Raw genomic sequence first — 26,709 nt, 5'->3', positions numbered from 1 at the left:
CTGATTCCAGGATTTCCTATCTTTGTTTTGGACTTGCAATGTTTTACAGATTAAAGTTCAAAGTTCAAAATACAAAGAAACACAAAAAAAACAGAATAATATTAATGGATAAGTAAGCAATAAATATTAAGAACTTGAGATGAAAAGTCCTTGAAAGTGAGTCCATAGGTTGAAGTTATCTCCTCTGGTTCTTATTGCTTATTAATTAATGTTTTCAGCTTTTATTTGTATTTGCACAGATTGTTGGCTTTTGCACATTGGTTGTTTATCCATCTTGATGTGTGCAGGATTTCAACTGATTCTATTGTGTTTCTTTGTATTTACTGTGATTGCTTGCAAGAAAATTAATCTCAGGGTAGTGTATAGTGGCATATATATACTTTCAAAATAAATTTACTTACAAATTTAATTTTCATTCCTGGACTGAGTCTGTACAAATTCCTTAGATGATAAAATATCTGATTCAAGATATTATTATGTTTTTAGGTCTCCCACAGTGTGAACCCTGCTATCGATCCTACCCGAGTGTTTTGCTGCATATTCACTTCATCATTGGCACAGGAGAAATAATCTGTGGCTCTCTGACATCATGTGAAGAACATACTCATGTTATTTTGGATGAGGATCCAAATAAAGATAGCTGTGGCCAGGTGAAGAAAATTGAATGTTATGTTTTAAGTCATATCAGTAAGAAAGCAACAACACAGTTCGCAGAATTCTCAATGACTTACAAAAATAATATTGCATTCTCTCTGATCCATAGTAATTTTGGGGGAAAAGTCATTGAAATCTCAGGAGGAAGAGATTTCTTACACCATTGTTTTGTTGTTTCCTTGGCCGTTAAAGCAGAGTAATGCTGGGTATAAGAAATCACTTCTAAAGTTTCCTGTCAGATGTCAGTGGAGCCCTTGATTAAATTTGTGCCTTTCCTGAATTTAGATTAGAATCTTTCAGAAGTAGAATCATTTGCATGCATATGGCGGAAAGTACAGAATACATGTCTGAACTCAACTGAGAATTCTGACTCTATACAAAACAGAGAAAATATATTTAAGAAGTAAAAGCAGATGGAAGCCTTGTGCCTTCTCTACTATTTGGTTGATGTTATACACTAAGGCCATTTCCTGCCTTAACCCAATCTCCCTGAATTTTTTAATGTCTGAAAATCTATTAATCTCTTCTTTAAAAATACTTTAAAATCAATCCTTCAAACTTTCCTGAGTGGAAAATTCAAAGGATTTACTGTAGTCTGGTGAAGGGAATCAGAATCAGAATCAAGTTTAATTTCACTGGCATGTGCCTTTGTTGTTTAGCGGCAGGTGTGTATTGCAATGCTATAAATTAATTAAGTAGTGCACAAAGAAAAAAATAGTGAGATAGTGTTTATGGGTTCATTGTCCATTCAGAAATCTGACACAAGAGAAGAAGAAGCTGTTCCTGAAATGTTGAGTGTGTGCCTTCAGGCTTCTGTACCTCCTCTCTCATTGTAGCAAAGAGAAGAGGGCATGTTTTGGGCAATGGGTGCCTTTTGAATGTGTCCTCAATACATACTTCTCATCTCAGTCCTGAATGTCCATTCTCATATTTTGCCTTCTGTTATTCCTGGTTCAAGATATACTTCCATCAAGATCAACAAACCCTTCGAACCCCTTATGAATTTTGTATGTTTCAATGCAATCATCCACCAGTTTTCTAAACTCGAGAGAGTGTAGGCTTAATCTCATTCATACAATAAAGATGCTACCTCAGGAATCAGCATTTTGCTGCACTCTCTCTTTAAGCATTGTCTTCTTTAAACTTTCAATGAGGCTCGCTGCATTTCAATGTCATACCGTGTATCCTTATTCAAATACACACCATATCAGGAATTTAGGATAAAATTTCATAAATTGTAATTAATGAAGTGTTGTAGCACATAAATCTTCAGGATTTTTTAGGATCTCTGAGGAAGAAATCCTTAGGATGGGATAGCATGGTAACACAGCAGTTAGCATGGCAGGTGGTAAGAGTGGGCTCTCTCACCTCTGCCCCTCCAACCCTCAACACAGGAGCTCCCCAGGACTGTGTTCTAAGCCCCTTCTTTATTCTCTGTACACCCATGACTGAGTCACCACCCACAGCTCCAATCTCCTAATTAAATTTGTAGATGATACTATATTGATTGGCCTTATCTCAAATAATATTGGGGCAGCCTACAGAGAAGAAGTCATCACCCTGACACAGTGGTGTCAAGAAAACAACCTCTCCCTCAATGTCACAAAAACAAAGGAGGAATGGAGACAGTCTCACCCCTATTGACATCAATGGATCTGGGGTTGAGAGGGTGAACAGCTTCAAGTTCCTTGGCATACACATCACTGAGGACCTCACTTGGTCTGTACAAAAAGCACAACAGCACAACACTTGGTAAGCACAAAAGCACAACGGCACCTCTTTCACCTCAGACGGTTGAAGAAGTTTGGTATGGGCCCCCAAATCCTAAGGACTTACTACATCCTGACTGGCTGTATCACTGACTGGTATGGGAACTGTACTTCCCTCAATTACAGGATTCCGCAGAGAATGGTGCGGACAGCCACAAGTTCCTCAGCATACACTTCTCACTATTCAGGACATTTACAGCGACAGGTGCGTAAAAAGGGACTGAAGGATTATTGGGGACCTGAGTCACCCACAAATTGTTCCAACCGCTACCATCTGGGAAATGGTACCGCAACATTAAAGCCAGGACCAACAAGCCCCAGGAGAGCTTCTTCCACCAGGCCATTGGACCGATTAATTCACTCTGACACAATTGTAATTCTAAGCTATATTGACTGTTCTGTTGTATAGCTTACTGTATTATTACAAATACTATTCTATTTGCTGTACTATTTATTACAAATTACTAATTTGCACATTGCACATACAGATGGAGATGTAACATAAAGATTTTTACTACTCCTGTATGTGAAGGATGCAAGAAATAAAGTCAATTCAAATATTCCAATTTAAATTAATGCTATTATAGTGGCAATGACCTGGGTTCAACTCCACCACTGTCTGTAAGGAGCTTGTACATTCTTCCTGTGACCATGTGGGTTTCTTCCCACACTCTAAAGACATTTGGGTTTGTAGGTTAATTGGCCACATAGATGTAATTGGGCCTGTTACTATGCTGTATCTCTCAAATAAATTAAACTATGTAGGATATGTAATTACACAAGGTAAAATAATTTCCTTAATCCTGTCAGTGCATTTAATGATACATTTTGTCTGGGAAGAAATTATGTCATATGCAGCCAAGATCCTAATGCATATAAAGCACATAAATAGGTCCAATGGCTGTTTTTCACAATAGAATGGCTACTTATATCATTGTATTTTAGACTTTTTTGCCTGTTTGTCTTGTATGCAGTTTGACAGTTTCTCCAGTGCAATGATTAGAGTGAGGCGGGCGACAGACTTTTTTTAAAATGACTAAACAATATTAAAAATGGAAATTGCTGGGAACATGGTTATCATATGAACTATTTTGCAATTCAAATTCCTTTCATAACTATTTATTTATACAATATTGTTGCTCACTGTAACTTTAATTGGACTTTTTTCAACTGAAGGGTTTATCAGCAAGTATGTATTACTGAAATTGTTATTACTTTACAAAATGTCACTTTTCTCTTTAGATAAGAAAAGATTGCCAATCTCCTCGGCAAGTGGATGAGCCTGGACAGAAAAGATGTACCATCAACCCTGTGCTAAGGGAATGCCTTATGGTTTGGATTTGTGTGAAGCATAATACGCAGCTCTTAGATGATGTTCTGCAGCACCTTCTCCAAAAGGAGCAACTCTGCAAGGCTAATTGGTGGGTTTCCTTTTTAAAGTACTTGATTTGTTTCCAAATTTCATAAAAAGATGTAATACATTTCAGAAAAACTATATCATTAGAGACAGATCAGTATTTATTAGAGATTGGTCAGTATGATGTTGTGGGCATCACTGAATCGTGGCTGAAAGAAGGTCATAGTTGGGAGTTTAACATCAAAGGATATACTTTGTATTGAAAGGACAGGCAGGAAGGCATAGGCAGTGGTGTGGCTCTGTTGTTAAGAGATGGAATTATATCTTTAGAAAGAGGTAACATAGGTTCAGAGAATGTTGAATCATTGTGGGTGGAGTTAAGAAACTTCAAGGGTAAAAAAAAAACATTATGGGAATCATATATAGGCCTCCAAATAGTAGCCAAGATATAGGGTTGAGATTGCAAAGGGACCTGGAAAAGGCCTGAAATAAGGGTAATGTCACAAATGTAATGGGGGAACTTTAATATGCAAGGGGAGTAGGAAAATCAGGTTGGTGTCGGATCACAAGAGAGGGAATTTGTTCAATGCCTAAGAGATGGCTTTTTACAGCTGCTTGTGCATGAGCCTACTAGGGGAAAGGTTGTCTTGTGTAATAACCAGATCTTATCAAGGAGCATAACGTAAAGGAACCCTTAGGAGGCAGTCATCATAACATGATTGAATTCATACTGCAATTTGAGAGGGAGAAGCACAAGTCAGATGTATCTGTATTGCAATGGAATAAAGGGCATTACAGAGGCATGAGAGAGGAGCTTGCCCAGGTGGATTGGAGGAGGATACTGGCAGGGATGATAGCAGAGCAGAGGTGTCTGCAGTTTCTGGGAACAGTTCACAGGGCGCAGAGTAGATATATCCCACGATAAAAATTCTCAAGTGGCAGGGGTAGGCAACTGCAGCTGGCAAGGGAAGTTAAAGACTACATAAAAGTCAAGAAAAGGGCATATAAGATAGCAAAAGTGAGTGGGAAGTTGGATGATTGGGAAGTTGTTAAAATCCAACAAAAGGGACAAAGAAATGGCAGATAAACTTAATGAGTACTTTGCATCAGTCTTCACCCTGGAAGATAATAGAAATATGCCAGAGGTCCGTGAGCATCAAGGAAAAGGAGTGAGTGCCGTTGCTATTACAAAGGAAAAAGTGCTAGGCAGACTGAAAGGCCTTAAGGTGGAGAAGTCACCTGGACCAGGTGGACGACATCCCAGAGCCCTGAGAGAGGTTGCTGAAGAAATAATAGATACATTGGTCATGATCTTTCAAGTATCACCTGATTCTGGCATGGTGCCAGAAGACTGGGAGATTGCAAATGTCACTCCACTCTTTAAGAAGGGAGGAAATCTGAAGAAAGGACACTATAGGCCGGTCAGCCTAACCTCAGTGGTTGGGAAACTGTTGGAGTGCATTATTAAGGATGAGGTTTGGGGGTACTTGGAGACTAATGATAAAATAAGTCAAAGTTAGCATGATGTCTGTAAAGGGAAATCTTGTCTGACAAATCTCTTTGAATTCTTCGAAGAAGTAACAGGTGCAGTGGACAAAGGAGAGGCAGTGGATGCCATTTACTTGGATTTTCAGAGGGCATTTGATGAAGTGCCACACATGAGGCTGCTTAACAAGATATAATCCCATGGCGTTACAGGAGAGATACTGGCATAGATAAAGGAATGGCTGACAGGTAGGAGGCAGCGAGTGGGACTAAAGGGGGCCTTTTCTGGTTGGCTGCCAGTGACTTCTAGTGTTCCTCAGGGGGGTCAGCTACTTTTCACATTGTTTGTCAATGACTTAGATAATGAATTGATAGCTTTGTGGCAAAGTTTGCAGGTGATACGAAGATAGGTAGAATGGTAAGTAGTGCTGAGGAAACAACGCAAATTTGAAGAGTGAGCAAAAATGTGGTAGGTGGAATACGGTGTTAGGAAATGTATGACAATTCATTTTGGTAAAAAGGACAATAGTGCAGACTGCTTTCTAAATGGGGAGAAGGATCAAACATCAGGAGTGCAGAGGGACTTGGGAGTCCTCATGCAAGACTCCCAGAAGGTTATTACAGGTTGAGTCTGTGGTAAAGAAGGCAAATGCAATTTTGGCATTTACTTCAAGGAGATAATGCTGAGGCTTTATAAGACACTAGTCAGGCCGCTCTTGGAGTATTGTCAACAGTTTTGGGCCCCGTATCTCAGAAAGGATGTGTTGTCATTGAAGAGAGTCCAGAAGAGGTTCATGAAGATGATTCTGAAAATGGAGGGGTTAAAAGATGATGAGTGTTTGGCAGTTTTGGGCCTCTACTCACTGGAATTTTGTAGAAAGCAGGGGGAATCCCATTGAAACCGACCAAATGTTGAAAGGACTAGATAGGGTGGATGTGGAGAAGATATTTTTTATGGTGAGGGTATCCAGTACTAGACAGCACAGCTTCAAAATTTTAGAACAGAGGTAAGGAGGAATTCTTTTAGCCAGAGAGTAGTGAATCTGTGGAAGGCTCTGCCACAGACTGCAGCGGGGCCAAGTCTGCGGGTATATTTAAAGCAGAAGTTGATCGTTCCTAATGGTAAGGGCTTCAAAGCATATGGCAAGAAGGCAGGTATATCGGGTTGAATGGGTTCTAGGTTCAGCCATGATGGAATGGAGGAATAGACTCGATGGGCTGAATCGCCTAATTCTGCTCCTACATCTTATGGGCTTATAATCTAAGATAACACATCCTCTTATTTAGCAGACCAGGGAGAAATATTTGAAATGCAGGAAAATATACATGCTGTAAGTCAAAATTAAAAGCAGAACATACTAGGTCAGACAGCATCTGCAGAAATAGAAATGGTTTTCTCATTTCACAGCAATGGTATGACTAGAAAGATTCAGGAAACAGGCTTGTATTAGTTCACAAAGAAGTTTGAGGAGTAGGGAGAAGAGTGAGAGTACCTGCTGTGATAGAGGGGAGTCTACAAGAAAGTTGATAACACAGATTGGTGCTGGTTGAGAGAGGGTGGTAAAGGATTTTAAGGTAACTAGCCTGTCTGGAGAGAGAACTGAGGGTAGAGAAATAGAAATAAATTGAATTCCATCACAACTGGTCACAAATTGAAAATTAAATACATTGAAAGAAACTTGAAATCCATTTTTTATTTTGCTTGCTAGTTTATCCTCATAGTTAATTGTCTATCTGCTGTATCTTTTGTTTCTCCTTTGTTAGATTCTGAATTATCTTAATCTTCAGGTATTCTGCTGATTTTTATCTTCTTATATGTTTTCTCTTTCAGCTTAATTCCTTCCATAACTTTCATACTTAACTATGGTTGGTTCATCCTTCCCTTACAGACTTCCTTCCTTGTTGGGATTCACATCAACTGAATGTCATGAATGCTATTCTAAGTGTTTGCCACTTTTTGCCTTCTGTCTTTATTGTTCATTTACTTCTACTCTAGCCTATTCTATCCTCATTCCATTATAATTCCCTGTATGTAATTTGAACACATTCTTTGTGACCCAAGTTTCTGCCTGTCAAACAGAATTCAAAATCCTGCCACACAGCAGGCACTTCTTTCTGGAGAATCCTTTACTCAGAGGCCATCTTCCTATTGTCCATCGCCAAATTCAGAATGTCCTGCTCTTGTTGGTTCTGTAATATTTTGTTCAAGGAAACTTTTTAAGAATTAACAGTGATAGGTGGCAGTGGTATTGTTTAGCCCACTGCACTAGAAACAGTCATTAAAAAACATCTGCCAACCATTACGCTTGCTACCCCGCAGTGAGTTTGTAGTGAGTTTACAACGTTCTGCAGCTTACTTCGATCCTGTGTAGTGCCCACCCTCCCTTACGAGATGGTGATGCAGCCAGTTAGAATGCTCTCCATGGTACATCTGTAGAAGTTTGCAAAACAACAAATTTCACAGCATATGTCAGTGATCTTAAATGTGATTCTGAGAAAAGATAAAAACCATGAATGATAATTGTGCAAATAAATGATGACAATATCTTGAATTTTTTTTAAGGATTGATTCTACACTTGGCTTGCTGCTCCTTAGTGAGGCTGCCAAGATAAACATGGCTTGTTTGAAAGCTTTGAAAGAGCTGGGTATAAAACTTATTACACATTTAAGTGTTCACAGCTTAAAGCAGGTAAGGTTATATTGTGTTAGTGCAAATATTCTTCGATGAATTTTATGTAGTAATGAAATGTTTCCATAAAATCTAAAAGCAAAATACCCCACTGTTGGAAATCAGAAGTAAAGCAGAAGAAGCTGGAAAGACTCAGCATGTCAAGTGGCATCTTGGTTTTTCCTGCTGTAGAATATGCCTGTTCAATTTTGACAGCATTTTCTGTTCTGTTGCATAAAATCCTCCTTTGATAAAGCTTTAATATGATACAAAAATCTGAAGTAGTTCAGATGAACTCCCTTCCTAACTTTAGTCAGTGAGTGTGAAACAGTTGTAACACAGATACGGCAATGGAAATCTTTCTGGTTTGAACATGTTGACAAGTCTTCTGATTCCCTTTAGAATGCTGTCACTATAAGGGCAATCCTTTAGTCAATAGATCTCTTCTCTAGAACTTTAAAGGCACCAAAATAGGCATGGGAGAGTTTCAAAATGTGATGGGACCCTGTCCAGTGGTAGAAGCTGAGGCCACTTTGAGTTCAAGGATGTGACAGCAGCAAAGAATCTGAAGATTTTGACATTTGTTCATTTTAAAAAATATATTAATTGGCCCTCTCTGTACAATGAGAAGGAGAAGTCAAGGATGTCATAAGAAATTATTTTGGTCTGATTAGGGAGGGGTGTTGGGCTAGTACGAGCAATAAGATTTTGTTTTGTTTATTTCATTCCTTCTGATACAGCCCTCACCTAGCTCCTTTTAAGTCCAAGGGTTGCAGATTTAAACAAAGGAAGACAGCTAGTGTGAGCCATGCGCCTCCAGGAGCTGGCAAAATAAGACAGCAGTGATATTTCCAGATCAATCCTGGAGTATAAAGACAGCCTTCAGCTATTCTTCTGCACTGCTAGCTTACAGAATCAAAAGAATGATGAAGAACAGGAGGAGGCTGTTCGGTTCATTAAGCTATCTTTGGGAGAATAATGTGCTTAAACAGCCATGATTTTTAAACCGTATGCTGTTTTGTTGTGATGTGGAATATAGTACCTGCAACAGTAGTGGAGACTTATTCAAAAGAAAGAAAGAAATACTTTTAAAGTATAAATGTTTAAATCTGCACCTCTCTGACTTAAAAGCAGCTAAGATGAGGGGTGTACCAGAGAGAACCTTGAAAATGTTTTGCTCTATCTTTTCAATATTGATCTAATTTTCCCTTTGAATATGTTTCCAAGTTGTGTATTCCCAATCTGATCAAAGTAACTTGTATTTTAAAATAAAACTTTTTATATGTTACTGAGGTTAATCTGATAATCTGCCTAAATCAGTAACTGCCAGTTACTGGCCCATCTGCCACAGAAACTGCCTCTTTATTTACTCGATAAAATCATTCTTGAGTTTTATCTCCTTTGTCGTTCTTCTCATTGTCTTTTCTGTTGTAAGAACGTCTTACATGAGTGCCTCAAGCCTCTCCACATCAATGGTGCTTCTGCCCTGATACCATTTTGTTAAATCTACAACCTCTTCTAAACTTTAATAGCCTTCTTAAATTAAAAACAGTATGCTGAGATCTAACTAGTGCAGTGTAAGTAAAGTTGTTGAGTTTCTTACCTTTGTATTCTATTCCTCCATCTATAAAGGCTAAGGTTTATTTTGTTGGTAAATAACATTTGCAATTTTCCTGCTACTTTTAAAGAAATGTCTGTGTACAACTCCAGGTCATTGTGCTTTTGAACCTCCTTTAAAATTGTGTCATTTGTTTCATATTGATTCTCATTATTTCTATCAAATGTATCATTGTATTAAATTTCACCATCATATATCTTCCCATTTCACTATGATAATCTGTTACTGCAAGCTGCATTGTTTACTACATCAGACCATAGGATACAGGAGCAGAATTAGGCCATTTGGCCCATCAAGTCTGCTCTGCCATTTCACTATGGCTGATTCAATTTTCCTCCCAATCTCCTACTTTCTCCCCATAACCTTTCACACCCTGACTAATCAAGTATCTATCAACCACTGTCTTTAATATACCCAATGACATCATCCACAGACCCTTGAGTTATATACATTACCTCCAAAGCTCTGATTATGATTACTGATCAGTATTGGGGATCACTGTGTGTGGCACATAGTCTAGCAGTAGTGTAACACTTTGCAGTGCTAACTGTGAGATTGGGATGCAATTCCTGCCACTATCTGTAAGGAGTTCATACGTTCCTCCTGTGACTGTGTGAGTTTCCTCCAGGTGCTTTGGAAGAAAGCACATATGTCAAAGATGTATGGTTAGGATTAGTGAGATGTGGCCATACTTACGTTGGCGCTGGAAGCGTGTTGACAGCTGTGGGCTGCCTAGCACAATCCTTGATGATTGATTTGACGCAAACAACTCATTTCACTGTATGTTTCAATGTACATATGGCAAATAAAACTAATCTTCATTACTCTCTCCGGTCTGAAAAGTAACATTCATTGCAATTCTGATAGCTGCGTTCTTCGGCCAATTTTGTATTCGTGTTGCCACTTTATTCCCTTAATTAAGTTGTTTGCAGCCACATTATGTTAGAAACATAATAAAGGAAAATCCTCACTTGTACACATTTCACAAATTACCCGTCACCATACTGATGTAAAACAAGTAAAGCAGATATAATACTGTTCACTGGGGTTCGTAGTACTTGTCTTCATAGTCACAGAATTACACTTTCAGTAATCTTCTCTCCTGAACAAGTTACTTCAAGTTGGAATTGACAACCCCAGAGAATTTGTTAAATATGTTCTAAGCTACAACTAATAGATTTGTAGGAACTGTAAGGATTAAGTAGGAATGTATACGAGGCTGAGAATTAGCCATCATATTGAAAGGTTAAACTTGCTTAAGAGGGCTTATGGATTGCTCCAGCTATCACATTTCCCTCATCATCACTGGGTAAATCCTGGAACCTCCTAGCATTGTGAGACTACCTGCACCGGAAACGCTGAAGCAATTCAAAAAGGTGGATCACAATCACCTTTCTGAGATCAATTCAAGATGAATAACGAATTCTGGGCTGCCCAACAATAGCTATTGAGAAGTGAATGAATGAATGGCTTTAAAGAGCATATGGTGAATTGCCAACCACACATTCTCTCAAGCAACCAGAACATGTGATTTCACCTCTGTAACAACCTTTGGTGTAATTCCTTTAACTCACCTCTGTCTTGCATTCACAATCATAATTAACTTTAGTAAAGTATTTCAGTGCTCTCATGATTAGCTCTAAACTATTCCCCCACATAAATTGGGGTTCACCCAAATCTGTTGCCTATTTCATTGTTCATACTTTTTTTCACCTCTCATCTCTAGGTGGCCTTGGCTTTGATTCCTTGATTTTAATGTCCTCATTTTTATTTTCATTTTCCTCCATAGTTTCACCCTTCACTATATCTGGCACTTTCTTTACCCTAATGCCCTTTGAGATTGTTGCAGTCTTCCATTTCTGGCCTCTTGTACCATTTGAGTCATTCTACCATTGGTAGCTATGTCATCAGCTGTCTAGATGGTAAGCCCTCTTAATCCTTCCATAAAAGTCTTGGCCTCCCTTCCTTTCCCTCATGTCTTTAAGATGCTACTTAAAATCTTTGATTATACTCATCCAGTAACATCTGAATTGATGTCAAATTTTGTTTGAGAAACTACAGAATTAGAATGCTTTTGTATGCTAATTAACTATACAATGGTTGCTGTGTCTGCCTTTTGGCTTTTAAATCAGAGCTCTGGCTGTATCTCTCTGATTCTAATCTTCACAACAAAATTACTTGTGCTTTATGAGGAACAGAGTAAAAGACACTGCTCAAAGACTGAAGAGCTGAATGCATTAAGTGTGTCATGAATTACTGAGTATCTTTGGCCTGTTCAATAAAATGATATTGTTATGTAGCAATGTGACTCAACAATGCTTGTTGTTAGTATCATACAGGATAAATATTAGAAACCAACATGTCATATTTTGATTCTAGAAAAATGTGAGCATAGATCTGCGTGTTTGGCCTTTGCTCTACTGTTGTATATTAGGAGACATCTGCCTCCATGGCAGTACTCCAGAAATTCAAAAGGCTGCTCTAATTGGGTGTGAGATTTCATCAAAATCAGCCGACAAGAACAATACACCAGGATTACTTGATCTTCTACAAACCCAGCCAGCAGCAACACCAGAAGATGGTAAATATGGGGATGAAATGCAAATTGAGTTCTAAAGATTTAAAACTGGGAATTTGTTTTTTACTTTCTAACCATATAGATTTCTAAATCTGCCGTACCATCCATCTTAGAAACCTTGCATTCAAGATATCTTTATCAGCTTTTGAGACCTAGTATTCCCTGTCATGGTCCTGTTCTTCATTGGGATCAGATTCAGAATCAAGTTTATTATCACTAACATATGTTGTGAAATTTGTTGTTTAGTAGTAGTAAGTTGCAATACATAATAATAATAAAAAATTACAATAAGTATAATACATGTGTTATACTTACCAATGAGAAGAGGGCAAGAGGGCATGGTGCTGGGCGATGGGAGTCCTTCAAGATGGGTATGCCTTTTTGATGCATTGCCATATGAAGGTGTCCTGGATGCTGGGGAGGCTAGTGCCCACGGTGGAGCTGGCTGAGTTTACAACTTACTGCAGCTTTTTCCAATCCTGTACAGTGACCCTTCCGTACCAGGTGGTGATGCAACCAGCTAGAATGCTCTTCACTGTACATCTATAGAAATCTGCGCCTGTTTTTGGTGACATATTAATTCTCCTCAAACTTCTAATGAATATAACTAATGTCGTGCATCGGTATGTTGGGCCTGGGATAGATCCTCAGAGATATCAACACCCAGGAACCTGAAACTGCTTACCCTTTCCACTTTTAGTCCCTTGATGAGAACTGTTGTGTGTTCCCTCATCTCATCCCCTTTCTGAAGTCCACAATCAATTATTTGGTCTTATTGATGTTGAGTGCTAAGTTGTTGTGACACCACTCAACCAGCTGATCTATCTGGCTCCTGTATGTCTCCTTGTCACCATCTGAAATTCTGCTAACTATAGTTGTGTCATTGGCAAATTTATAGATGCCACTTGAGTTGTGCCTGGCCACACAATTGTGAGTGTAGAGCAGTGGGCTAAGCATGTATACTTGAGGTGTGACAGTGTTTATTGTCAGTGAGGAGGAGATGTTATTTCTGATCCACACAGACTGGGGTCTTCCAGTGAGGAAAGTTACTTTGAACTTGGAACTCTGAAGAATCCAGTTGAAGGGGGAGGTACAGAGGTCCAGGTTTGGAGCTTGTTGTTTAGAAGTGAGGGTAAGATTGTGCTGAATGCTGAGCTATGGTCAATAAACAGCAGCCTGATGTAGGTATTACTATTGTCCAGGCTGAGTGAAGAGCTGGTGAGATTGCATCCAATGTAGACCTATTGTGGCGAAAGCCAAATAGCAGTGGATCCAGCTCTTTGCTTCGGCAAGAGTTGAATCTAGTTATGACCAACTTCATCACTGTGGATGTGAGTCCCACTGGACGATAGTTGTAGAGGCAGCTCACCATGCTCTTCTTGTGCACGGGTATGATTGTCCCCCTTTTGAATCAGGTGGGAACCTCGGACTGCAGCAGTGAGTAAATGAAGATGTCCTTTTACACTCCTGTGGTTTGTTGGCACAGGTTTTCAGAGCCCTACCAGGTAACCCATCATGGCTTGACACCCTGCTAGGAATCACCCTCAGCAGATCTAGCCCTCAGCAAACTATGAATGTCCTGGTTCATCCACGGCTTTTGGTTTGGGTATGCCTGGTATGTTTTTAAAGGCTCACACTCATCCACGCACATTGTGATTTTTGCGGAGAATGGTGAAGCCATTGGACTGCAGCACTGCACCTGAAATCAGTGGTGTGAGCCACTGATCCATAAAGCAAAGTACATAACAGTCCCTGATGTCCCTCAGGTACAGCAATCTTGCTCTGAGGGCTTCAGTTTCATTTTCTAGAGACCATACACTCACCAACAAGGTAGTCAGGAGTGGAAGTCTAAGGTCTCAGCATTTCAATTGTAGGGGCAGACCAGCACAACTGGTCCCTGCTTACATTTTCCTGAAGGGGAACTGCACTTGTGACCTGAATCTGCTGTCCGAGAGTCGCCGATTTTGAGTAGATTTGATAGATTTTTTAAAACAACTTAAAATGATATTGCTTGCTGAAGTACCCATGGCTGTGACCATGGATTTCAGCTATAGTAATCCTAAATGGGAATACTTGATGATTCCCATTGGAGTTGCACACAAACAGTTACCACTTCATGACACCATCTGTGCCATATCGAAGGGTTTAGCGCAGTGTGTTCTGGAATTTGGATCAATTAGTCCTTTTTTTAAAAGACCCCAGCATGCAAAAAGAAGTCATTTCTTGGTGAAATCATGTTGAGGCACCTGCAGCTGAGATCCATGATGGAGGGCCTGACCATTACACAGCATCAGATGTGAACACAGTGACATTACAATTTCAACAGTACATTTTACCACCCCCCCCCAACCCCAGTCCCCCTCCACCCACCACCAAATGTTCTTAGCTAAACTTACTACACCAAGGAAATGACTGTCATTTGAGTAATAAAATGCAAAGACCAAAACTTGCAGACCCCTGAAATAATGTTTATTTTCTGATATTGATCTATGCACAGAGTTGTCAACCTCACTTTGATGATATTGGCCAAGTCATCGGGTGTATTGAAGACAAAGATAGATAGGTTCTTGATTAGCCAGGGCATCAAAGGGTATGAGGTGAAAGCAGGAGAGTGGGGATGACTGGAAGAATTGGTTCAGCCCATGATTAAATGGTGGAACAGACTCGATGGGCCAAATGGCCTGCTTCTTCTCCTATATCTTACGGGCTTATATGATGCGTATGATATTTGAAAGTTTATATGAGCTCAAATTGCCTCAGTCGTCCTGCTCTGAGCAGGAGAACTGTTCTTTTTAAGTATAAATGCTTCTTGGGTCACATAAGGATTCAGAGGACTTTCTGTAACCCAAAGTTTCTATGAACTGGAAGCACTGTCACCTGAGTTTGCATAAGTTTCACTGCTGCATTGGAAGATGTTCCAATGATCCAATAATCTGAAACCCTGCCTCTTGCACCTACGAATTCCAACCCTTTATTTCATATTTCCTGCACATTGAGTATTTGCTTTTAAATTCTTAAAGTAAATGCCCTTTCCAGCATTTGTTGTGTACCAGAAGACAATGGGAATGCCGCTCCTAATCTTCATACATACTGTTCTTATCCCACTAATCATGTATTCTATTTCCTCTCCAATATCTCTCCAGTCCTTCCCTCAGGGTCTGAACTGACTCATTTCATCACATTCCCAGCAGAATGGCTAATTCCATTCCACAATGTCCAATCTAACCTCCACCACCAATCTGTCATGCCTTATCTAATGCCTCATCCCAAACTTTAATAGTTTAGCAACTTCCTACTTCTGAATGCCAGGATTATTCCCAAGCACTCCTGATTATGGATCTTGCTATTTGGATAACTTTCCACCTGCCAGCCAAACCATTAAATTGGTCAGTTATCAAGTAGAAATTGATTTTTAAATAACTATAATAATAAGATTCTACTGGTACCCTGTTGATGTCCCTGTCATGATGGTTTCATCAGCTGTTCACTGTCTATCCCGTGTCCTCCCAATTTCCCTACAAATATCAAGTACTAAATTCTGAGACCAAGTAAGATCACTGATGACTTTAAATTCATGTATTCATGCCGGTAGTTTCAGTTTATAAAATCTAATGTGCTCATCTTCGTCATAGTGAACGCAGTGCTGTACCATAAGGGCACATCAAATGTGGAACAGATTATCACTGATAACTTGTAGTATACACACAATTGCAATGGGAGCTTTCCTGTAATCTATGATTAAATAAACTAATGATTCATACCACAAGCTGTCTGTAAGATTGTTACCTCTTTAGAGTAACAAATCAATGGGTAGAAACAATCATCATCCTGCCTAGCTTTAAGCAGAAAGCAATTAATCTGTTTTGTAGGGCTTTGTCTGACGTATATTAAATACAGTACTATATTAACCTACCGTATAAATACTGTACTGTTCATACCGTATGAAAAATAAAGATAAAAGCATTTTGGACTCCTATACTAACTTTTGTCATTTGCAATGCCGTGACTAGAAATATAAAAGAAAAAAAGAAAGAAAGAAAGAAATATGGAGGTTCTGCAGATGCTGTTATTCCAGAAATACATGCTCAAATGCTGGAGGAACTCAGCAGGTCAGGCAGCATCTATGGGGAGGAATAAACAGTTGATGTTTCTGTCCGAGACCCTTCATCAGTTCTGATGAAATGTCCCTGACACATAGAAGCAGAGATGCTGCCTGACCTTCTGATCTTCTCCAGCATTTTGTGTGTGTTGCTCTAGAAATGTGGAGTAATGATTTCAGTGTTATGAATTGTCTCTTCTATGCCTCCAAAAGTAATATCCTTTTTATAGATTCATATTTATTGTAGCAAAGATGGATTTTTATATTCTTACTGTATGATTTAATGACATTCCAAAGCATTTAATTTCCTTCTAAGGTATTATCTCTTACTGTCATTTTGTATATAGGACAGTAGCACAATTATTATAGGAAGTGAAGAAAATATAATCTATCTTACAGAGCAGTGCAGTTGCTGGTGGATTCGCTATGGAGCAGCATACAGCTTAGGAAAAGTCTGTCATATTCTCCATGGTGACAGAAATCGAGAAGGGATGAGGAATGTTGCATGGAAAGCTCTGCAGAAACATCAGAGCTTGGAACAAGACACTCGAGTGCTTACAGCCATTAAAGTTGCTGAGGTAATTGGAATATGCATGAGAAACTATGTCAAAAACTTGTCATGTATTCAGGAAAAAGTAAATATGCATACCTTTAACTGCTTATCTTCTGTGCTAATGCATTGACGTTTAATGGTTTAGAGACAAATCCTGTATGCTTCAATGCTCCTTCAAGAGTCTAGATTCTTATCATGAATGAAGTATTCAGATTTATCTTACTTTGTATTATTTTGTGTTATTCAATTATACAATATGTGCATTGAATAGATGTGTAATATTCAATCATCTTACACATCACAACATCAAACTGTAACTGTTGTGATTTACTAATGTAACCCGCATCACTTCAAATTTTTTTGTTGAATGATAGGTACATTGATTGTGTCCGATATATAATACCCTAGAATCAAAAGTAGTGGAGAGTGCTGGAAATAGTCAACAAGTCACCTTCTGTGGAGAATCAAACAAAGTTAGCATTTCATATCAATAGCCTTATCAGAACAAGAAATGTGCAGAAACAAGAGGAGCAGAGGGAACAAAGGGAGATCAAGCTTGTCCTGGTGACGTAATGCTTTCAGAGCCAAGTAGGTCAAAGATGAATGAGAGTCAATTTTGAAGAGAGAAACAAAACAAAGCGTAAATGTTGGAAATGTGAATGACTGAACACTGCTGTTGCTGAACATCCACCACAAAAGAAAGTGCTGGAAATACCAGCAGGTCAGGTAGCATCCGTGGAGAAAGAAAAACTGAGTTGATATACATGATCTTGCTTCAGAAGATAAGCAGGAAAAACTGATTATTTGAAAACAATATTAAGTCCAAAAGGCAGCAACAAGCCAAGATGGAAGACGAGGTGCTGTTCCTCAAACTTTTACAGGCAAACCTGTAATTCATATTACATTAATACACCCTTAAATATCCAATTTACTATCCAAGAATTTGAAAATTGGGAAAAAGAGTAAATAAACTGTACATTTTCATTTTAATTTGTGTTTCTTGATGTATATGCAGATAATGTAGCTTTGCGTTAAGGGAGAATTGTGATATCAGCTGTTTCCTACAAAATGCAGTGCCCAGCCTTCTGCCCTGCTTCCACTGCCTGTAATAAACCATGTAGAAACAGTGTAGGCCAAAGTCAGAATGGTCAGATTGGGAAGGGGCTGAAGGATTAAAGTGCTGGGTGTCTTGAAGCCTTGCGACTTTCAATGTAGTCATTCAATCCTTACAAAATACAGGAGGAACTCTGCAAGGTAGGCAGCATCTATGAAGGGGAGTAAATAGCTGACAGTTTGGGCTGGAACCCTTCACCAGAACCCTACTCCTTGGTGGAACTAGATGACGTAAAAGGCATCATTTTATCTCTTCTGGATAGACATTCTTAAGCTCCTTAAGTATATTGAAGGAATGATTTATTTTGTGTCTCCCTGATTTGCTCTTCCCTCTCCACTGACCACTCCCTTTTTCAGGTATTTTCCTATCCAATGGCAGGCAAGGCGCATTTAGAATGGAGAGTGGATGGGTTATTAACAGAAAACAGAGAGTCAATGTAAATCTATTATTTTTCAGTTTGTCAAGTGGGGGTACCCAAAGGATCGGAGCAGGGGTCTCAAGTATTAACCATCTGTATTCATGAATGCAGTGGCAGGAAAGCAAGTGGTGAGAAGGACACAAAGTGTTTGCATAAGTACATGGATATTTTAAATTAGATCTCGCAAGTGGTATTAAATTTTAAGTTCTCCACTTCCGTTGGAATATTGGAAAAAATCGGGATTTTAATGAAGAGAAAGAAACCTCAGAATGTTGTTGTACTGAGAGTTCATGGTGCCTTCATTGATGAAACTCAGAAATGTACCCTGTTGAATTAAGACAGTAATTGGAGCAATAGCCATTATTGCAAGAGGGATGGATTATAAAATCAGGTGAGATAATACTTGCCTGCTGCTTATTTAAGAATGATATACAGTGGATTCCAGTTAATTGGGCCATCGATTAATTGGGGCAACTGCTTATTTAGGACAACTCTAAAAGAACAAAATCAAATTGAGAAAATTGTTGGGTTTCCCTTCATTTATTTGGGACATGATGCTGCTTTATTGGGGTAGGAGACTTGCCAAACAGGTTCTAACTAGCGTCAGTGCATGCACCCCTGTAGCCATTAGACACTACACTGTGCTTAAAGTTAACAGTTTTTAAATAGCATTAGATGCATGTGTTTCTATTAAAAACAGTGATTTTTGTTATTGACCATTGGCAAGAATTAAGCAGTAAGACAATAACAAGTTGCTTTGCTCACTGTGGTTTCAAGCGCTCAGGCTTGGAGATGCCAAAAATGACTGGGAGTGAAAATGAAATGATATACGACTACAACAAGTTAGGAACTATGAAGATTTAGAAGGTATTAACAATCATCTTGAATGTTACCTTTGAACCCACTGGACACTTGGCTTTCATCCCTGGTTCCAAGTAGCTGTTAGCATGCCGCAGTGGCCACATCCCGGTACACCGTTTCAACAGGCGGGCTAAGTCACCTCAGGAACATGGAGCTCTTCAGCCGTGGTCAGCAGCTCATCTTGGAGAGGGAAAATCCTGATCTTAAACCTTGTGGCTATACCCATTCATGGGGCATGGCTTTGGAAGTAAACCCTGAGAAAAAAATTCGGAGCTTGAGTCCCCAATGTTGAGTTGAGAACTGGCTGTCAACTCCTGCGATGCCACTGGTGCGAACCTGTATCAGTCTAGGCTGTTCCTTTGATCGACAGCTGTATAGTGAGGGCAGGGATGCCAGATAGGCAACAGCTTGCTCTCCATATTGTGCAGTCCTTGCTTGCATACCAGTTTGCACATCACGTAGATGGCTAGGACTCAGTATCCATGGTCGACCCCAACTAATGCAGGGCCTCACACAATGGAAACTGTTGGCATGTTCTATGATAGCCACTCCTCATATCCATTGCAGCTCAAAAGAATTTGTAGGCATGGCCATTTCAGTGATGTTCTCCGAAGAATAGCTATTGGCATTTTCCAGAAAGACCTCACATAACACCGTATATGAAAATAGATACTGTTGATCATACGATCATTCTCTAGCATTTACCACAATCAGTCAAGATTATGTGTTCAAAGTTCTTTTAATTTGGCTTAAAGCCTCAGTCTTCTGGATTTCATTTAAGATTGGTGCAACCAAGATGTTATTGAGGTCAATTATAATCCTAAAGGACATAATTTATTCTGTTTTCTAATAAGCAACTGTCTTTTAGCACCACCTCCATCTGCTCTTTCACTGCATTTTAGGAACGTAAGCCTTTATCACCAATCCACACCTTCAAGACCTGTCAGATTAAGATAAAAGATGTAAAATAACTGTCATTTAACTGTGCCTTCAGTTAGAAATATGTGCATGAATTTTCTGTCTAAGGGAGATTTCTGAACACCAGCCTGAGCCTAACTGTATTTCGATGCTGGACTGGAGCAGCTGTTTCACATAGATGAGGAAAAGGGGGCTGGGTGGTGGTTATGAGAGTAACTTTTGATTGCATTACTTGAAATATATTGCGCCTTAGTAGTAGCCAACTAAATTACTGAATAGTAATAGGCAGCCGTCGATCCCAGGGGATCACGGGTTTGTGCCTCTGGTGGACTGTGTCCTCTCCAGGGCACAAGCCTGGGCGTGAAGATTTGAAGAACCGGCTGTTTCCCATGCAGCGGGTTCCCCTCTCCATGTCACTGATGTAGTCCAAAGGAAGGGCAAGCGCCGATACAGCTTGGCACCAGTGTTGTTACAGAGGTTGGCAGAGTGAAGTTGTAAACAACATCAAACTGCCTTAGGGACCCCAGCTCTGGATTTCTTCCTCGGAGTTTACTCCTGAAGCTTTTATCACGGATGGGTATGGCCGCAAGACAGCGGAGGTTTAAAATCAGAGTTTTCCTTCTCCTAGGCGGGCTGCTGTCCAAGACTGACGAGCCCCACCTGCCTGATGTAACTGGTTTTGAGGCACCAGTGGTCCACCTTTGCCCCTTCTCTTGTCAGTAGAAACAGTTCTGCCAGGCCTAGTAGCAAAGCCACAAGAGTTGGACTACTTGGTTGTCGGAGGCTGTTAGTGATGCACACTACTTGGAGCACTTTATAGGTAGTGGGAGCTTATCCCCACTACCACCTCCAGCTATGACAACCTTAGGAACCAAATTACTGAATAAAATCACCAAAAATATAGGTACTCTGGGATTCAGCAATAAAGATGTTTTACCTAATTGCCTGCCTCTATGCTCCTGGTAGAGCTGCGTTAAAATGTTAAAATGTTAAAAAAACAGAATTAACTTAGCTGTTATAGACACCTACAAAATGATGACCCTTCATCAGGACTAATGAAAGATCTCAGCCCAGAAACATTGACTGTCTATTGCTCTCCACAGATGCTTCCTGACCGGTGATTTCCTCCAGCATTTTGTGTATGTTATTCTGGATTTCCAACAGCTGCAGAATCTCATGTGTTTATTATGAACTCCTTATTTGGTACTAGGTGAGGGGAGACATGGGCCAGTTCAAATTGCTGCTTATCTCTGCGCTGAACTTCAACTCGTTACTCTGTGAGATTTACTCATCTCTGCACCGAACTGTGGTAGTGGCCTGCAACTATCACAGTGTGAACTCACTTTTGTGAACTTCAGTTCTGAATGCTATTTTCTTACTTTTATTGTTTTGTATGTTTCCTTTCTTTTTTTTCTCTGCTTGTTGGTGTTTGACGGTCTTCTTTTGTTTTAATGGGTTCTATTGGGTTTCTTTCTTTTACAGCTGCCTGTAAGAAGATGAATTTCAAGTTTGTATAAAGTATACGGACCTTGATAATAAATGTACATTTGACTACTATTTACACATAGGTGGTGTTTAATCGACGGTTCACTTTATTTGTATTGACATCCTATTGAATTTATTTTTCTAGGCAGAATTAAATGGTCCAATAAACCCTTTCATTAACATAAGCTCTAAGACATCATCACTCAAGCACTCAGTAGCAGTTTGCTCTCTGGGTTGGCGAATAGTGGATGTTCTGTCTCAGCTGTGTTTACCTCCAGTAGTTCCTTATATTCCTTTGCCTCGATTGCTGCCGCAAAGACCCATTCTTACCAGACCTTCAATTCAGAAAAAAATGAATGTCGACAGAAAAAAAGTACATCTTTCCCTCAGGTCAGTACAACTTTCACACAGCGATCTGGAAATCTGATAATAAAAAGAGCTCCATTGTATGTCTGTGAATTTACAACTAGGGATGGAAGAATAGCACAGCAAACACTGACAATGCCATAGCCCTACCATTTCCTTTTCATTTTTAAAACTTACATGAACACACCATACTTTTGGTATCTTTACATTTTCCATAGCCATCATATGACAAATGATCAACAGGTTTTGATGTGTGACAGGGGCAAAGAAGACTCAGTGGAGTCAGTGAGTGAAATACTCATAAGTAACAACGTAAGATGCATTACAAGAGCTGTTAGGAAGAATAGACACAGCAATTTACAAACTAAGTCAAAATTGAGAGGATGTTTGAGTATATTATTAGATGTATTAGATTCAGGAGGTGATCAATTACTTTGAGTTGCCCAGGCAAACATTAAATCCTGAGAGTGAACCATCAAAGAGTACAACTAGCAGTCAGTATCACCAGGGGCACATTATGTAGAAACCTCTATTGCCAGGAACCAAGGAAAGGAAATAGTGGATGGATTAATGTTAAGAAAAGAAGGAAAAATGATAAGACTCGTTATAAATTTAAAATGAAATTGCAGTAATCAATGAATTCCAGATACTCTCCAAAGCTGCAAAGGACAACAAATACCAGGAAGGAGGATCAGCTAGAATAATAAAGTGGCTAGCTAATATATTCATTGGGTCATAACTAGTACGCTGAAGAGATTTCTTGCTCAGGGAAATCAGTCGTCATTTCCACTGGAACTAAAATTGATTTAATTTATTATAATTTTTGGCTAAATTATATAAATGATGCACACATAGACATTTATTGAGTTGAAAAATGGCAATTAAAGGACTTGCAGGACTGAAGTATTGAAAACTGACATTTGTGTGCAGATTGGTAACAGCACTATCAGATTACACTTTGGTGATGGCACAAGATTACATGAAGGGAGACAAAACAGTGAATATTGTCTGTGTTAGCAAAGTGTAACCTTTGAAGTTAGTTTTGGGATAAGCAATTTTCTAATTCTTTGTTATATTTAACTTTTGTTTAGAAAAATGGAACTGGGAATTTAGAAAGGTCGACACACTTGTATTATTTTTCCTACTCTAGTTAATGTGTTGCTAGAAAGATGAAAAGTTTCAAAAGGTAGTTTACATAAAAACAAAATAGCTGGAGAGAGTTCCAAGGAAACAAGTGGGGGCAGTCAAACATTCTGTGTGCCACACTTCTTGAGGAGACATTGGATTGTGCATAATTATGCACTTAACAAGGGCTAATAAAAAGAAGTTAAGTTTAAGCGGAGTGGCCATTGTGTGACTGGACCAATGTTAGAGTGGGGAGCTCAGGCTCTGACTCACAGAGGCTTTGGTGAGGAGAGACAAAAGCTAGAGGTAGATTTTTTGTTTAATTTTTTCATTCTTTCTTTCTTACTGCCCAGTTAGAGCAGTGGAGATGCCAGAGAGGATAGTGGAATGCTCCTCTGTGGGATGTGGGATATGGGAAAGCAGGGAGACCTCCATTGTACCTGATGACTGCACCTGCAGAAAGTACAGCAAGCTGCAGCTTCTTTCAGACTGTGTTAAGGAACTGGAGCTGAATCTGTATGAACCCCAGATCATTCAGGATGCTGAGGGGTTGTTTGACAGGACATACAAGGATGTAGTTACGCCCAAGGTATAGGGAACAGGTAACTGCGTGACCATCTGGATGGGCAACCAGTGCAGAACACCCCTGTGGCTGTTGCCCTCAACAACAGGTATAGCACTTTGGACACTGTTGGAGGGCAGGGAAGATGACCAAGCAGAAGAAAGTCACAGCAGTCAGGTCTCTGGCAATGAGTCCGGTTCTGTTGCTCAGAAGAGGAGTGCAGTAGTGATAGGGGATTCCATAGTTATAGGAGCAGAAAGGAGATTCTGTGGATGTGGAAGTGACATCCAATGAGATGTTGCCTCCTAGGTGTCAGGGACAGAGATGTTTTGGATTGGGTCCACAGCAGTCAAAAGTTGTGTTACATAATGGTACCAAAGACATAGGTAGGAAAAGGGAGGAGGTCCAGAAGAGGAAATTGGTGCAGAGAGCAGGGTTTCAGATTTCTGGATCATTGGGATCTCTTCTGGAGAAGGTATGACCTGTACAAAAAAGATGGATTACACCTGAACCCAAAAGGGATGAATATCCCTGTGGGCAGGATTGCTAGAATTGTTGGGTGGGTTTAAACGAATTTGGCAGTGAGATGGGAACTGGAGTGATGGGGCTGAGGACAGGGCAGTTGGTATACAAGTAGTGTGTAGTGAGACTGTGAGGAAGGACAGACAGATGAAAGGGAAAAATTGCAGTCAGTGGGATGAGCTGAAGTGCACCATGGGAGTAAAATCGGAAAGAGGGATGAATATGGGACTGAAAGTTTTTTATATTTGAATGCACACATCCAAGGATATGCATTGCATCAAAAGGACAGGCAGGCAGGCAGAGGGGGTGAGGTGGCTCTGTCAGTAGGAAATGAGATCAAATCCTTAGAAAGAGGTGATATAGGATCAGAAAATGTAGAATCCTAGTGGGTAGAGTTAAGAAACTGCAAGGGTAAAAATGCCCTGATGGAAGTTATCTACAGCTTCTGAATAGTAGTCAGGCTGTGGGATACAAGTTACAACAGGTGATACAAAAGGCATGTAAGAAGGTGGATTTTAGCTTGCAGGTGGATTGGAAAAATCGGCTTGGTGCTGGATCCCAAGAGATGGCATTTGTAGAAGGCCTACAAGATGGCTTTTTAGAGCAGTTTGCGGTTGCCCCTCGAGGGAAAGGCAATTCTGGATAGGATATTGTGCAATGAACTATATCTGATCAGGGAGCTTAAGTTAAAGGAACCCTTAGGAGTGCAATCATAGTATAGATAGATAGATAGATACTTTATTCATCCCCATGGGGAAATTCAACTTTTTTCCAATGTCCCATACACTTGTTGTAGCAAAACTAAAACTAATTACATACAATACTTAACTCAGTAAAAAATATGATATGCATCTAAATCACTATCTCAAAAAGCATTAATAATAGCTTTTAAAAAGTTCTTAAGTCCTGGCGGTTGAATTGTAAAGCCTAATGGCATTGGGGAGTATTGACCTCTTCATCCTGTCTGAGGAGCATTGCATCGATTATAACCTGTCGCTGAAACTGCTTCTCTGTCTCTGGATGGTGCTATGTAGAGGATGTTCAGAGTTTTCCATAATTGACCGTAGCCTACTCAGCGCCCTTCGCTCAGCTACCGATGTTAAACTCTCCAGTACTTTGCCCATGACAGAGCCCGCCTTCCTTACCAGCTTATTAAGACGTGAGGGCGTCCCTCTTCTTAATGCTTCCTCCCCAACACGCCACTACAAAGAAGAGGGCGCTCTCCACAGCTGACCTATAGAACATCTTCAGCATCTCACTACAGACATTGAATGACGCCAACCTTCTAAGGAAGTACAGTCGACTCTGTGCCTTCCTGCACAAGGCATCTGTGTTGGCAGTCCAGTCTAGCTTCTCGTCTAACTGTACTCCCAGATACTTGTAGGTCTTAATCTGCTCCACACATTCTCCATTAATGATCACTGGCTCCATATGAGGCCTAGATCTCCTAAAGTCCACCACCATCTCCTTGGTCTTGGTGATATTGAGACGCAGGTAGTTTGAGTTGCACCATATCACAAAGTCCTGTATCAGTTTCCTATACTCCTCCTCCTGTCCATTCCTGACACACCCCACTATGGCCGTGTCATCAGCGAACTTCTGCACATGGCAGGACTCCGAGTTATATTGGAAGTCTGATGTGTACAGGGTGAACAGGACCGGAGAGAGTACAGTTCCCTGCGGCGCTCCTGTGCTGCTGACCACCGTGTCAGACCTACAGTCTCCCAACCGCACATACTGAGGTCTATCTGTCAAGTAGTCCACTATCCAATCCACCATGTGAGAGTCTACTCCCATCTCCGTTAGTTTGTGCCTTAAGATCTTGGGCTGGATGGTGTTAAAGGCACTAGAGAAGTCAAGGAATGTAATCCTCACAGCACAACTGACCCCATCTAGATAATACATATCTGAAGTATTATAGATAATACAGATAATACATATCTGGAGTATTATGTACAGTTCTGACCACCCCACTATAAGAAGAATGTTAAAGAGGGTGCAGAAGAGGTTTGCTGGGATGCTGCCTGGTTTTGAAGGCATGTACTATCACAAGAGGCTGGATAAACATGGATTGTTTTCTCTGGAGTGCCAGAGGCTAAGGGGAGATCTGATAGAAGTTCACAAGATTATGAGAGGCATTGATAGAGTGGACAGATTGGCCTGAATGACTGAATTCTGCTCCTATGTCTTATGGTCTTATCTGTTTCCCAGGTTTGAAATATCTAATACCAGAAGTATGCATTTAAGGTGATGGGGGTAGGTTCAAGAGGGACGTGAGGTCTAAGTTTTTACTCAAAGTTTTTTGGATGCCTGGAATGCACTGCCTAGTATACTGATAGAGACAAATACATTGGAGGCTTTTGAGAGATGTTTGGATAGGCATATGGAGGGATATGGACATGGTGCATATAGGAGGGGTTAGTATTTGGATGTTTTTGATTTGCTTTTTAGCTGGTTTGTAAAACATTGTGGGTCAAATGGCTTGTTCCTGTGTTGTACTGTCTATGTTCCAATTCACCCTGCAGTCTGAGAGGGAGAAGCTAAAGTCGGATGTAT

The 26,709-nt window shown here is 40.0% G+C and overlaps 1 protein-coding gene across 1 annotated transcript in view; it reads left to right on the top strand.

The window, feature by feature from the left end:
* The window catches only part of tmem232 (transmembrane protein 232), an 85,987-nt gene that overhangs the window by 44,071 nt on the left and 15,207 nt on the right, over positions 1-26,709 (top strand). Inside the window, exons 8-13 of the mRNA XM_073068208.1 lie at positions 487-650; positions 3,666-3,844; positions 7,829-7,955; positions 11,932-12,133; positions 16,629-16,807; positions 21,724-21,968. Of these exons, the coding sequence (XP_072924309.1) occupies positions 487-650; positions 3,666-3,844; positions 7,829-7,955; positions 11,932-12,133; positions 16,629-16,807; positions 21,724-21,968 (1,096 nt within the window). The remainder of the gene's footprint in view (positions 1-486; positions 651-3,665; positions 3,845-7,828; positions 7,956-11,931; positions 12,134-16,628; positions 16,808-21,723; positions 21,969-26,709) is intronic.

The sequence above is a fragment of the Hemitrygon akajei genome, chromosome 2 (genome assembly GCF_048418815.1).
Source record: "Hemitrygon akajei chromosome 2, sHemAka1.3, whole genome shotgun sequence".
NCBI classification, from domain to species: Eukaryota; Metazoa; Chordata; class Chondrichthyes; order Myliobatiformes; family Dasyatidae; genus Hemitrygon; species Hemitrygon akajei.
The sequence above is the reverse complement of the archived record's forward strand: the minus strand, read 5'-3'. Positions and strand labels throughout refer to the sequence as shown.